The sequence below is a fragment of the Orycteropus afer genome, unplaced genomic scaffold (assembly GCF_000298275.1).
Source record: "Orycteropus afer afer isolate SDZICR_OR568_19922 unplaced genomic scaffold, OryAfe1.0 scaffold00247, whole genome shotgun sequence".
Lineage (NCBI taxonomy): Eukaryota > Metazoa > Chordata > Mammalia > Tubulidentata > Orycteropodidae > Orycteropus > Orycteropus afer.
In genome coordinates, this window is record NW_006921834.1 from 1,950,079 (window position 1) to 1,963,586 (window position 13,508).

The 13,508-nt window shown below is 38.9% G+C and overlaps 1 protein-coding gene across 1 annotated transcript in view; it reads right to left on the reverse strand.

The window, feature by feature from the left end:
- Positions 1-12,880, reverse strand: part of NCKAP1L (NCK associated protein 1 like) — a 120,155-nt gene extending 107,275 nt beyond the window's left edge. Inside the window, exons 1-6 of the mRNA XM_007949606.1 lie at positions 12,779-12,880; positions 11,230-11,340; positions 10,425-10,517; positions 1,853-1,909; positions 760-902; positions 638-663 (exon numbers count right to left, since the gene is read on the reverse strand). Of these exons, the coding sequence (XP_007947797.1) occupies positions 638-663; positions 760-902; positions 1,853-1,909; positions 10,425-10,517; positions 11,230-11,340; positions 12,779-12,880 (532 nt within the window). The remainder of the gene's footprint in view (positions 1-637; positions 664-759; positions 903-1,852; positions 1,910-10,424; positions 10,518-11,229; positions 11,341-12,778) is intronic.
- Positions 12,881-13,508: the final 628 nt, after the last annotated feature.

Consider the following 13,508-nt stretch of genomic DNA (forward strand, 5'->3'; position numbering starts at 1 on the left):
CTTCCTTCCGAGGAGTGGCTGGTGGGTTTGAACCGCCAGCCTTCTGGTTAGCAGTCAAGTGCCTTAGCCACTATGCTACCAGAGCTCCCGGACACATGATAGATACTCTATAAATTCTTGTTGATTAGTTGGAAATTCAGTAATACGCCTGAATCTCAATCTGTACACAACCCACAAGTCATAAAATAATCAAAGCTAATGGCTAGGGCATGTATCTAGGTATCCATGTAGATGCATGGGAACATACATGTATGCACAGAACATTATGCCACAGCCCACTCTGATCCCTCTAGTCTTCATTTTTACAGCCCTTAAATACTTACATTTGTACTAATAGAGAGAGACAGAATTACAGATAATCCAAAGGCCATTTATATTTGGCTTCAAATGTATTATCATATATTACTTACCTCTAATGGCTTTATCTTATTAGTACTATTCCTACCAATACTAAAAAGAATTTTCTTTGTTTTTACAATAACCTGAAAAGCAGAATAGAAGCCAGCCCAGGATTAAAAACTGATCAGAGGCAATGCAAATTGGATAACCCACTACAGGTATTCAAGAGTTAACTATATGGAAAACCACATCTGTTGGTATATGCCTTTATAAGGACTCCTGAGTTGTTCTGTTTTACCTGGGTCCTCATGTAGATCATAGATTCTTATGAGAACGGATGGCATCTATTTCCTGTCAATCCTCTGACCTCCTATCTCATAGCACCACACACTTTTCATTTAATATGTCCCCTTGACTCACCTGTGCCCGTGCAGCATCTCATGGGCACAGTTGTACATGCCAATGAGTATCCGTCGATCCTCAGTCCGTGACAGAAGCAAAATAACTGAAGTGTAAGTCACAATCAAGTCCAGGTAACTTCGAGTGAAGTCAAAGTTGAGATTCTACAAGGAAAATGCACAGGAATCCAAAAGCAGCATGGCCAGTTAATCTAGATCTTCCTCTTTCCCCAACCATTGCAAACAATGGTAAATAGATTCTGAATGGGTCTATTTAGAAGTAGAAACTGACAGAAAAATGTGTGGAAGATCAGAAGGAGAAAATTTTAACAAAAGTCATGGGCTAAACATGGAACACAATCCAAAAACACAGTAATGACCAGAATTACTGGTTGGATGGAGTCTGGGGGGACCCCCAAGACTATGGCCCTGGGATACACTTTGGGCCTGGGATAAAACTCACTCCCAAGGGCTGGCTCTCAGCCCAACAGTAATAAGACTTACATGCAGAACACTAAACCCAGGGCGATGCACCCACCTACTCTAAGGAGGTACATCCCTTGGAGCAATTGGCCATGGGGCACCAGAAGGGCAACATTCACACAGAGGAAAAGCTGGACAGACAGGACTGTATAACTAAGAAGGGCACAGGCAAGGGGGTTACTGGAAAGGGAAAGGAGGAGAGTGTGTTAGGCTTGGGGATGGTAATTGGGGAGTGAAACCAAACATACACGAAACGTTGAATGTAAAATAAATTCTGCTCTGTAAATTTGCACGTAAAACACAATTAAAAAAAAAAAAAAAAAAACACTCCAAAGGAAAACAAAAACGTCATGGGCTAAGAGAGCTCAAGAAATGAGAAGGCTAGAAAATAATGTAGAATTTGGGGGTTGGGAAGGTAAAGCAATAAGATTTCACTATAATTTTGTATTAAATAAATCACATTGCTAATTTGCTTAACATGTAAGTACATTTTAATTTCAGCACTTTTTACAAAAGAATTATAGTCATGGTAATGAATAAATGTAATAGCCATTCCTATGGCCCCACCCTGTTCCAGCCTAGACTTAGCCTTTTCTGTAGTTCTTGGGTGAAAGAATTACAAATGATCTTACAATATCAAAATGGCACTGGCAGGCATCAATGGTGTTGAGAAGTTCATATACGTGATCCTGTGGGTAGAATTGGAAGGAGAATGAATAAAGAATAAAGAGAAAGTAACATGTACTACTAGAATTTGAGGGGATAGGTTCTTTCCCTTCTTTTCCCTTCACCAAGTAGAAGAAGGGAAGTATTATTAAACACAGGGAGGAATTTCTTCCTCAGTAAGACTTCTGTGGGCTCCTATCAGGCTAACCTGTGCAGATGCCCATGCTTCCACAGACACAAGTCATAACTATATTATGCACACTCTTCTGGAACATACCATCCCCATGACTACTTTGTCAACAAAAAAGTTACAAAAATAGATCATCTGACAAGCTCTTTGGAAAATGTCAAAAATAAAACCCATTTTTATTGATGAATCCCAAAGTAAGTCTGTTCTTCAAAATCCAAAAAACTCAATAATAACCACAATTACTGGTCAGATGAAATATACATTCTGCACCTAGAATAAAACTCACCCCTGGGGGAGGGGGGCTCTCAGCCCCATAGCTAACAAGATGTACATGCAGACCACTCAACCCAGGATGAGGCACCCACATACTCTATGGTAATACATCCCTTAGAGCAATAGACCATGGGACACCAGAGGACCAACATTCAAATTGAGGAAATGCAGGACAAACAGGAGTGCATAAATATGAAGGGCACAGGGGGAGGGTTACAGGGTAGGGAGGGGAGGAGACTAGGTTAGGGTTGGACATGGCGAATAGGGAATGAAACTAAATGTATGCGTGACATTGAATGTAAAACAAGCTCTTAAAATAAAATAAAAAGAGTAAGTCTGTTCTTGGACTGCATCCCCTGTTCTGGGGAGTTAATCACATTATCAAACGGCAATACTACCCAACTATCTATGTTTCTGTTTACTGACCAACTACTGCGTGTTGAATACTTACTAGATCATTTTCATACACTTCATTTAACCTTTATTTCAGTATGATAGGCATCCTTTTTCTTTCTAACATAATTTTACATAAATAAAATCATATCAAATACACAGTTTTATTGTGTATACTTTGCTCTCCCCACATCAGCACCCACTCTCCATCTACCCCATCCCCCAGGTAAACCAGTTTAACAATCTGGTGTATCATTTCTTATTTTTCTCCCTATTTATATAATTTATTATAATCCAAAAACCGTCGAGTCGGTTCCGACTCATAGCAACCCCTCCTTGGGTTTTCGAGGCAGTATCTCTACGGAAGTAGATTGCCCAGTCTTCCTTCTGAAGAGCAGCTGGTAGGTTTGAACCACCAGCCTTCTAGTTAGCAGTCAAATACCTTAGGCACTACACCATCAAAATAGGGAGAAAGAGAGAGAGAGAGAGAGAATTTCTTTGGTCATCATTCATGTTACAAAAGGAGCTCTGGTGGCTCAGTAGTTAAATCATTTGGCTGTTAACCAAAAGATTGATGGTTCAAACCCACCAGCTGCTCCATGAGAGGAGGAGGAAGTTTACTTCTATAAAGATTTACAGCCTTGGAAACCCCATGGGGCAGTTCTACTCTGTCTTTTAGGGTCACTGTAAGTCAGAATCAACTCGATGGTGGTGTTTTTTGGTTTTTTTATGTTACAAAATTGAGATAATATTACACCCTTCTTGACATTTTGCTTTTCTCACTCAATTGTACATGCTAAAAGTCCTGGTAGATGACTTCCATTGTACATACTAAAAGTCCTTGAAGTCATCTGATAGTGCACTCTCTATAATGCCTGCAGAACAGTCCATGATCTGACCATGTTGTTGTTAGGTGCTGTTGAGCTGGTTTCAACTCATAACAATCCTATATAAAACAGAACACACTGCCCAGTCCTGCACCATCCTCACAATCACTGCCGTGCTTGCTCCCATTGTCACAGCCATCGGGTCAATGCAGCTCACTGAGGGTCTTCCCCTTTTTTGCTGACCTACTTTACCTAGCATGATATCCTTCTCCAAGGACTGATCTCTTCTGACAACAGGACAAATGTATGAGAGACCAAATCTGGCTATTCTCACTTCTAAGGAGCACTCTAGCTGTACTTCCTCCAAGACAGATTTGTTTGTTCTTCTAGCAGTCCATGGTGTAGTCAATATTCTTCACCAATATCATAATTCAAATGCATCAATTCTTCTGCAGTCTTTCTTATTCATTGTCCAGCTCCCACATGCATATGACACTATTAAAAATACCATGGTTTAGGAGCTCTGGTGGCATAGTGCCTTAGGCATCTGACTGCTAACCAGAAGGCTGGCGGTTCAAACCCACCAGCCACTCCTCAGAAGGAAGATGAGGCAATCTATTTCCATAATGATACTGCCTTGGAACCCTAAGGAGGGGTCACTATGAGTCTGATCCAACTTGACAGCAGTGAGTTGAGGTCAGATGGACTTTAGTCTTCAAAGGGACATCTTTGCTCTTAAACACTTTACAGAGGTCTTTTGCAGCTAATTTGCCCAGCACAGAACATTGTTTGATGTCTTGACTGCTGCTTCCATGGGCACTGATTGTGGATCTAAATATATAAATTCAATTCTTTCTTTGTTTAAGATACACGCACACCCATGTTCATCACAGCACTATTTACAATAGTAAAAAGATGGAAATAACCTAGGTGCCCATCAACAGAAGAATGAATAACCAAACTATGGTACATACACACAATGGAATACTACGCAGCACTGAAGAATAACGTAGAATCTACAAAATGCCACATAACATGGAAGACATTATGCTGAGTGAAATAAGTCAATTACAAAACTCAAACTCACTGTCATTGAGTCAATGCCAACTCATAGCAACCCCCTTTGGGTTTCCAAGACAGTAAATGTTTATGGAAGTAGACTGCCCAGTTCTTCCTTCTGTGGAATGGCTGGTGGGTTTGAACTGCAGTCAAATGCCTTAGGCACTATGCCACCAGAACTCCTTAAGTCAATCATGAAAGGACAAATATTGTATTAGTTCATTATTGTAAAGAGTCAAGGAAATGTTTATATATGGAAGGAAATTTTCTTTGTTGGTTACTAGGGATGGGAGGGAGGGGAGGGAACACTGAAAAAATAAAAATAAATAAATTTTTAAAAAATCTTTTCTCTGTTTATTATGATGTTGCTTGTTGTCCAGTTGTAAAGATTTTTGTTCTATGTTGAGGTATAATTGATACTGAAGGATGGATTCCATCTTCTTATTTTCATCAGTAGGTGCTTCAAGTCCTCTTCACTTTCAGCAAGCAAGGTTGAGTAACCTGCATATCACAGGTTATTAATGAATCGACCTCCATCCTGATGTCATGTTCTTCTTCATAAAGCCCACCTTCTCAGATTATTTGCTCAGCATACAGATGGAATGAGTATGCTGAAAGGCTACAAGCGTGATGCACACCTTTCCTGATTTTAAACCATGCAGTATCCCCTTCTTCTGTTTGAATGACAGCTCTTGGTCTTTGTACAAGTTCCTCATAAGCACAATGAAGTGTCCTGAAATTTCCATTCTTTGCAATGTTATCCATAATTTGTTATGATCCATGCAGTCAAATTCTTTTGCATAGTCAATAAAACACAGGTAAACATCTTTCTAGTATTCTCTGCTTTCAGCCAAGATCTATCTGACATCAGCAATAATATCTCTCATTCCACGTCCTCTTCTGAATCTGGCTTAAATTTCTGACAGTCCCCTGTCGACGTACCACTGTAACCATTTTTGAATTATCTTCAGCAAAATTTTACTTGCATGCAAAATTTTACTTTCCTGCCCTAATGAAGCCATACCAAACACCTTGGGCTCAGAACTTTACCATCACAGACATCCTAAAAATTTCTTTTGAACTCCAACTTTCCCTAGAGTAAGAGGTTTTTCAAATATGCTTCCAGTATTCTTTCCATTGCCTTCACCAGTGCCTATCTTCTTTCTAACTATAATTCTCAACTCCAAGATTAATACCCTCTGACCTGACCCTTCTTCAGACTTTTCTCTTCATTGTACCTATAATATCTAGCTTTATGTGTTCTGTTTCTTTTTACAACTTCCAGTTTTCCTAGATTCATACTTGGTATATTCACATTCAGATTATTAATGGATGTTTGCAGTTGTTTCTTCTCATTTTGAGTCATGCCACATCAGCGAATGAAGGTCCCAAAACCTTCACTCCATCCACGTCATGAAGGCCAACTCTACTCTGAGGAGGCAGCTCTTCCCTAGTCATATTTTGGGTGTCATCCAACCTGAGGGGCTCATCCTCTGACACTGCATCAGATAATGTTTCTCTGCTATTCATAAGGTTTACAGTGGCCAGTTTTTTTGGAAGTGGATCTTCCTAGTTTGTCTTATTTCTGGGAGCTCCACTAAAACTTGTCCATCATGGGTGACCCTGTTGCTATTTGAAATATCAGTAGCATAGCTTCCAGCATCATTGTAACAACAAGCTACCACAGCACGACAAACTGACAGACAAAAGGTGGATCTGACCATACCAACAATAAATTGAAAGAGGACTAGGTCAGAGACCTGGTAATAATCTTCAAATTGAGAATAGTGGTTACCACGGGCTTCAAGGAAAGGGAGATGGAGTTATTGCTTAAAGAAAACTTACTTCCGGGATCTATGTAGGAGATCCTTGATAGAGAGGGAGAACAATGTGGAACAAAACTCAAAATCATTTGGAGAAAAAAAAAAAAAAAAAAGTGGGGACCAGGTTTGCTGGTCTGATAGAGCCTGGTGGAACCACTGAGACTATGGCCCCTAGCTGCCCTTCAGGTCTGGAATTGAACCCACACCTGTGGTTTCCAGACAAACAAAATACAAGCATATGAGTTAAACATTTACCTCAAGTAGATACACTCCTTGGAGAGAACAATCATGGGAGAAAGAAGGGCTGCTTATGCACAGGGAGACAGCTCAGGGAGCAGGAGTGTATGGAGGGATGGACACGGGGAAGAGGTAACTAGGGGGAGGAAGTGGGAGGGGAGCTGTTGCATTGTGGTAAACTGTGGTCAATGACATGAAACAAAGTATATGTGAACTGCTGTATGGAAAGTGAATTTGCTCTGTAAATCTTCACCCAAATCACAATGAAAAAAAGAAAAAGAAAGAAAACTTACTTCCTGCTTGAGGTGATAAAAAACCTTTGGAAATGGATAATGTGATGGTTGCACAACATACTAAATGTAATTAATGAATTGTACATTTCAGAATGGTTAAAAGTACAAATTTTTGTTATAGATACTTACTGTAGTAAAAAATTTTAAACCCTCTCTCTCTCTCTCCTTCTCTATCTGAATGGAAAAATAAATTATGGTACTGTATATTCATATAGTTAAACAGTACTCAGAAAAAATAGGGAATGAAATGCTGATACATACAACAAGATGGGTAAATCTCAAAAATATTATGCTGAGTGAAACAAGTCAGACACAAAAATGTACATGCTGCATAGATTCCATTTATATGATTCTCCAGAAAATAAATATCTAATCTATAGTAATACAAAGCAAATCAGTGGATGCCTGGGGCCAGGAGTGGTAGTAGAGATTCACTGGAAAGAGACAAGGGGGTACTTTTGGGGTGATGGAAATCTTCTGTACCATGATTATGGTAGTGATTACACAGGTGTACACATGTCAGAATGTATTAAACTATATGCTTTAAAAGTGTGTGGAGGGGAGAATATTTCCCAAAAAGGCTATATCTAAGTTTACAGATGGGAGAACTGAGGCTAAGAGTAATTAGAAACTTGCCCAAGATCCCAGAGCTAGTAATCCAGCACCCATGGACTTCTCTATACTACATGACCTCTAGACCTCTGTCTATGTCTATCTATGTTGCCTCATTCACTAGGGGTGCCTTTCTCCAACACCTACCTATGACACAATTCCCAATATAGCTGAGGTTCACTTTCAGCCAGGTATAAACCACTGTCACTATACAGGTCTTATACTCTAAAGACAAGAATCAGAAAGGAACAGAATTAACATTTGTTGGCCAATTACTTTATTATATGCTAAACACTATGCTAGATGCCTTCCATACATAATCTCATTTAATCTTCACAAACACCCTATGTATTAAATTTTATTTCCCCATTTTATAGGTAAGGAAACTAGGATTCAAAGATTTGCCTAAAGTCACACAATTTATAAGTGGTAAAGGTGAAGTTTGAAATCAGATGTCTGATTCAAAGGCTACCTACTCTACAATACACCATACCTCAGCCTACTTCCTTTCCTGCCCTAGATAAGCCATACCAAACACCTTGGGCTCAGAACCTTACCACCAAAGCAACCATCAGATGTCCTAAAAGTCTCTTTTGGGCTCCAACTTTCCCTAGTAAGAGGCTTTTCAAGTATGCTTCCAGTATTCTTTCCATTGCCTTCACCAATGCCTACCTTCTTCTCAACCATGATTCTCAATTCCAAGATTAATGCCCCCTGACCTGACCCTTTTTCAGACATTATAGTCCTCCATGTTCCCACTTCTCTCTTCCTTGTGTGATCTGATAAATATCCTGGATTAGCTCCCTAGGTTAGGCACAGGACATCTAAAGCAGGGCCCCACACCCTTTATTCCTATAATCTGAAGAAATACTCTAACACTACCACAAATGTGAATTGCTCAGAGGTATTGAGGCCTAAATTTTATATCATCTCTGAAATATATAACTAATACATATTCATTATAGAAAAAATAAAAAATATAGGCAAGCATAATTTTAATTAGTTTTTAAAACGACTCATTACTCCACCAATCAGAAATTCCCATCTTAATATGCATGTTTATCTATGTAAATAAACTTTTTAGTGACATCTTATTTCTTAAGCTGTTATTGTAATTTGCTTTTATACTAAGCAGGATGTAAAGAATGTTTTTCTAACCCAATTAATATAAATTATCATTTTTAGTACCTATATAATATTCATTTACAGGCATATACCCTAAACTTTTAACTAAGCCTTTATTATTGGACATATCAATAACTACCAAATTGTCACTATTATAAATAATGTAACAGAATACATTCTTGTACATATATCTTTGTATTCCTTCTAAATTGTTTTCTTCAAATAAAGTTTTAGTGGAAGAATTGCTATATTAAGAACTATACATTTTTAAGACTTTTGAAATATATTATCAATTTGCCCTTCATAAACATTGTATTATATAATTTTAGTACTCAAATTTTTATAGTTACAAAAATAGTACATGTTCATCATCAGAAACTCAAAACGTACTTATGTAGCCTTCCTACCAAAAACTGTTAACAATCAGACAAATCCAAATTGAGGGATATTCTGAGAAATAACTAGTCCAAACTCTTTGAATAGGTCCTGAAAGACAAATAAAAGCTGGAGAACTATTCTAGATTAAAGACTATAACCAGGCATGACAACTAGATTCAGTGTGTGATCTTTGGGATAAGTGAAGAAATTTGAGTATGAGCTGCATGTTAGTGAATAATACTGTGGCAAAGTTACATTTCCTGAGTACAATCATTGTATTGTTGTTGTTGTTGTTATGTGCTGTCGAGTTGACCCAACTCATAGTGACCCCCTCCTTGGGTTTTCAAGGCAGTATCACTATGGAAGTAGATTGCCCAACCTTCCTTCCAAAGAGTGGCTGGTGGGTTTAAACCACCAGCCTTCTGGTTAGCAGTCAAGTGCCTTAGGCACTACACTACCAGAGCTCCTAATCATTGCATTAGAATTACATATTTTTAGAAAATGTTCTTGTTCCTAGGAGATGAACACTAAAGCATTTTGGGGGACAAATGATATCCACAACTAATTCTCAAATGGTTCATGGAGGGAAAAAATAGGGCTAGAGAAACAAATGTGGCAAAATACTAACACATAGTAAATCCAGGTGAAGAATAACTGAAATACAACAAAAATATGTTGTTGTATTTCAGTTTTCAAAAACTTTAAATATTTTTCTCCCGATATTTAATTTCAAACCTTGCAAGAGTAGTACAATGACTATTGTTCTATATAGCTTAATAAATTGAAACCAATCATAATGTAACCAAAGATAATTATTATTAACAGTTTAATGTATAATAGTCCAAATCTTTAGTATGTATGCTAATAATATATATATATATATAAGTTTATATATCATTTTAAATAAAAATATAATTATGTATTATATTATTCTATAACTTGATTTCATTTAACAATACAACTAGGTACCTTTCCATATCAGCACATTCCTTATGTTTTTCAAGTAACTGTACTAAGCAAAAGGGGTCCTGGTGGCACAGTGGCTAAAGTGCTCAGTTGTGAACCAAAAGGTCAGCAGTTCAAACCCACCAGCTGCTCCATGGGAGAAAGATGTGGCAGTCTGTGTCCATAAAAATTTAAGTCTTGGGAACCCTATGGGACAACTCTACTCTGTCCTACAGGGTTGCTATGAGTTGGAATTGAGTTGATGGCAGTGGGGGTTTGGTTTGAGTTTGGGTACTAAGCAACATAAGTGAACATCTACTAAGAAAGATATAGTCTCTGAAGGATGATGCCTATGCTGGAGATCTGGGCTAGAGAAAGCTCACCCGAAATTCCATGACATCCACAAATGACTGGTAGTAGTTGGTGAGGAATCTAATTATTTCCACTTTATCCCGATGTACTGGTCCTAAATGTTGCTTTGGAAAACAAAATAAGATAATTGATCAAGATGATCCAAGGAGAGTATGAATTACACACAAAACATTCTTAGAGAGGGTTAAAATACACTGACAGAGAAAGTTGGAAAATACTCAACTCTTTGAAAGTCTTTAAACAAAGGAGATTTTCTATCTAGCTAGTAAGGTTGCATATGATTTTGACTAGATATAGAAAACTAAATAAGAAGGGATTATAAATTCCCTTTCAGTTTACAAGGGTTGCAATTTATATTAAAGTCAAAAGAAGTAGAAGAAGAAGATGGTACAGGTAAGATGAGTGAGAAATCTAGGGCCAACATTTAATGAGAGAGAAGACATAAGTGATATCTCACTGGATGAATAATTCTGAGACCAGTAGCAAAGAAACACTGAGTGGGAAACAGGAACAACAATAAAATATATGCATTCTGGTAAGTTGACAGAGCTATCTTCCTCTACAAGAACAAAGTGCTCACATGAATCTTACAACAGAGAAAGGAGCGATGCTCCAGTTAACCCTGGAAGAATCCCACCTTATTTCTCAGAATTCTCCAAACTACAACCACCTGAAGTCCTACGTTTGAAGTTCAGAAAACTAAAAGAAGGTGACTCCATCCCATACCAAATTTGAAGATGAGCAGTCAAAAGAAAAGAGTTCAAGCTATCCAAGGATAGAGTTTTTTCAGAAAGAGAAGAGAGACTGATTACTTACCGTGCTGTTTCGGACATCTATGTTGGGAAATTTCTTGTTGATGTACTTGAGAGATGATTCCATGGACTTTTCCACTAAGAAAGGTGGCTTGGATTTGGGGTCTGAACATGTCTGAACAGATAAACCATACTATATTTCAGCTCTTTTCCCCCAGCCTCAGAAACATAATTCTTCCTACATCATTCACTCTCACAATCTCTCTTAGGAAAAAGAAATCTAGAAATTATTTATAAAATCATGAAAACAGGTCAGGAACAAGTTCCAGAATATTAAGCCAACCATCAGAAGAGCTAAGTGAAAACCTGGCATATTGTCTTGCTGGGTAAAGTTTAATGTCTGCTTGGTTCCAGCACAAAGAGGAAGTCCTTTCCCCGCCCTCAACTGAAGCCGGAAGGAGCAGCTGCTCAGAAGTTAGACTCTGTGGGCAACTCATTGTCACAACTACATGCTTTATATAAGTATCTCATCCTAAAGGACATTCACAGAAGGCATAGGAACAGAGAAACCATGTTCCTGGTGATTTGTTCTATTACAAAATATACAAAAGTTCTTCCCTCGAGTCTCCTATTTTTCTCTTTCAGGAATTCCTCATTCCTACCCCTTTATTTAAGGAGCTCTCGTGGCATAGTGGGTAAGGCATTTGGAGGCTAACTAGAAGGTCAGTGGTTCAAACCCACCAGCTGCTCTGCAGAAGGAAGATGAGGCAATGTACTTCCTTAAAGATGTATAGTCTTAGAAACCCAATTTAAATAGGGTCACTATTTATCCTTCCCGATGGAGCTCTGGTAGCATAGTGCCTAAGGCACTTGACTGCTAACCAGAAGGCTGGCGGTTCAAACCCACCAGCCACTCCTTGTAAGGAAGGTTGGGTAATCCTACTTCTGTAGTGATACTGCCTCGGAAACCCAAGGAGGGATCGCTATGAGTCGGGGCCGACTCAACGGCACATAACAACAACAACAACATGGATAACCCAGCTCCTAACACACCTCTTGCCACCAGCTTCTCCAATTTCACAGTTCCTATCTGGAGCACACACATCCAACTACAGCCTTTGTCTAGCATCACGAGCCCCTCTATGAGTATAAATTGTCCCAGACTCTAAATACCTCAGAAGGTACCTACCGTTTTTTATTTAATCTTTCTTTTTCCTTTTAGGGAAGTACCTCCATGGATGAGTTTTTGCCAGAAGACCCAACCTTAGATATCCTCAAAGTGATCACTAGTAAATTATAAAACCCAGAATTCTAGACCCCAGACCTTTATCAAGTGATTTAGAACACAATTATCTCTTACCCACGCCCCTACCGTTTTCCCCAGCTAAAAGCAGACACTCCCACTGGGGTAAGAATCATATCTAGAAAGGGGAAGCCCTGAAAAGGCTCCTCTGATGCCTGTCAGCACTGCCTGGTCAATATTATCCAAGAGTGGCCAGAGGCCAGTTAAACCAGTAGGAAAGAGGACTCTAACTGCTGGACCTGCTGGCCCCCGGGTTTCCTGCCCTACTATTGCTGGAATAATTAGTATTGGCTCAGTTGCTCATGCTTACCTTCTTGATGTTGTATATACGGATGAGAACTCCCTGACCTCGGTCATTTAGAATAGTGAGCTTCTCTGCTAATTTATGCTGGTAGGCAGAAGTCAAAGACATGATGGCCTCGAAGAAGAGAGCATCCGGACAGCAATGTCTGATCTCCCTAGACACTTTCAGCTTGGGTGGTGACACCCTCAGGGCGGAGGGACCTAGCCTGGTTGGTGCATTGGTCTTCCTGTTACTTCTGCAATTGGTTCACGGGTAAAAGCAGTCATTACAGCTCACAGGCCCTCCGAGCTTCCTTGTTCTTCCTCTCTGCATACTCAGCAGGGGAAACTTCCTCTTTCTGACTGTGCAGCATTTTTGGTAAGGAATATAAGTGGGGAAGAGAGGGCAAGCATTCAAAGCACTTCACAATCTGGCATTAACCTTTTCAACCTTGCCCCTACACTACTGTCCTAAATAAAGCATAACACCAAACAAGTACCTACCCTCACACATACCCATATACCTTTATACTTTGGTTCTTTTGTAACTTCATCAAGATTGTCCATGTTATTCTCTTTTAAATCTTCATTCCATCCATGGGGGGGGTGGCAAATCAAATCCCATCTCTTCCTAACTGCTTTGTCTAATGTCAAATATTATATGTAATGTTATATTCTTTGTTTTATTTTTAAGTATATGCCTTATCTCCAACTATAGCATAAGCTCCTTAATGACAGAATTGCATCTAATATTTTAT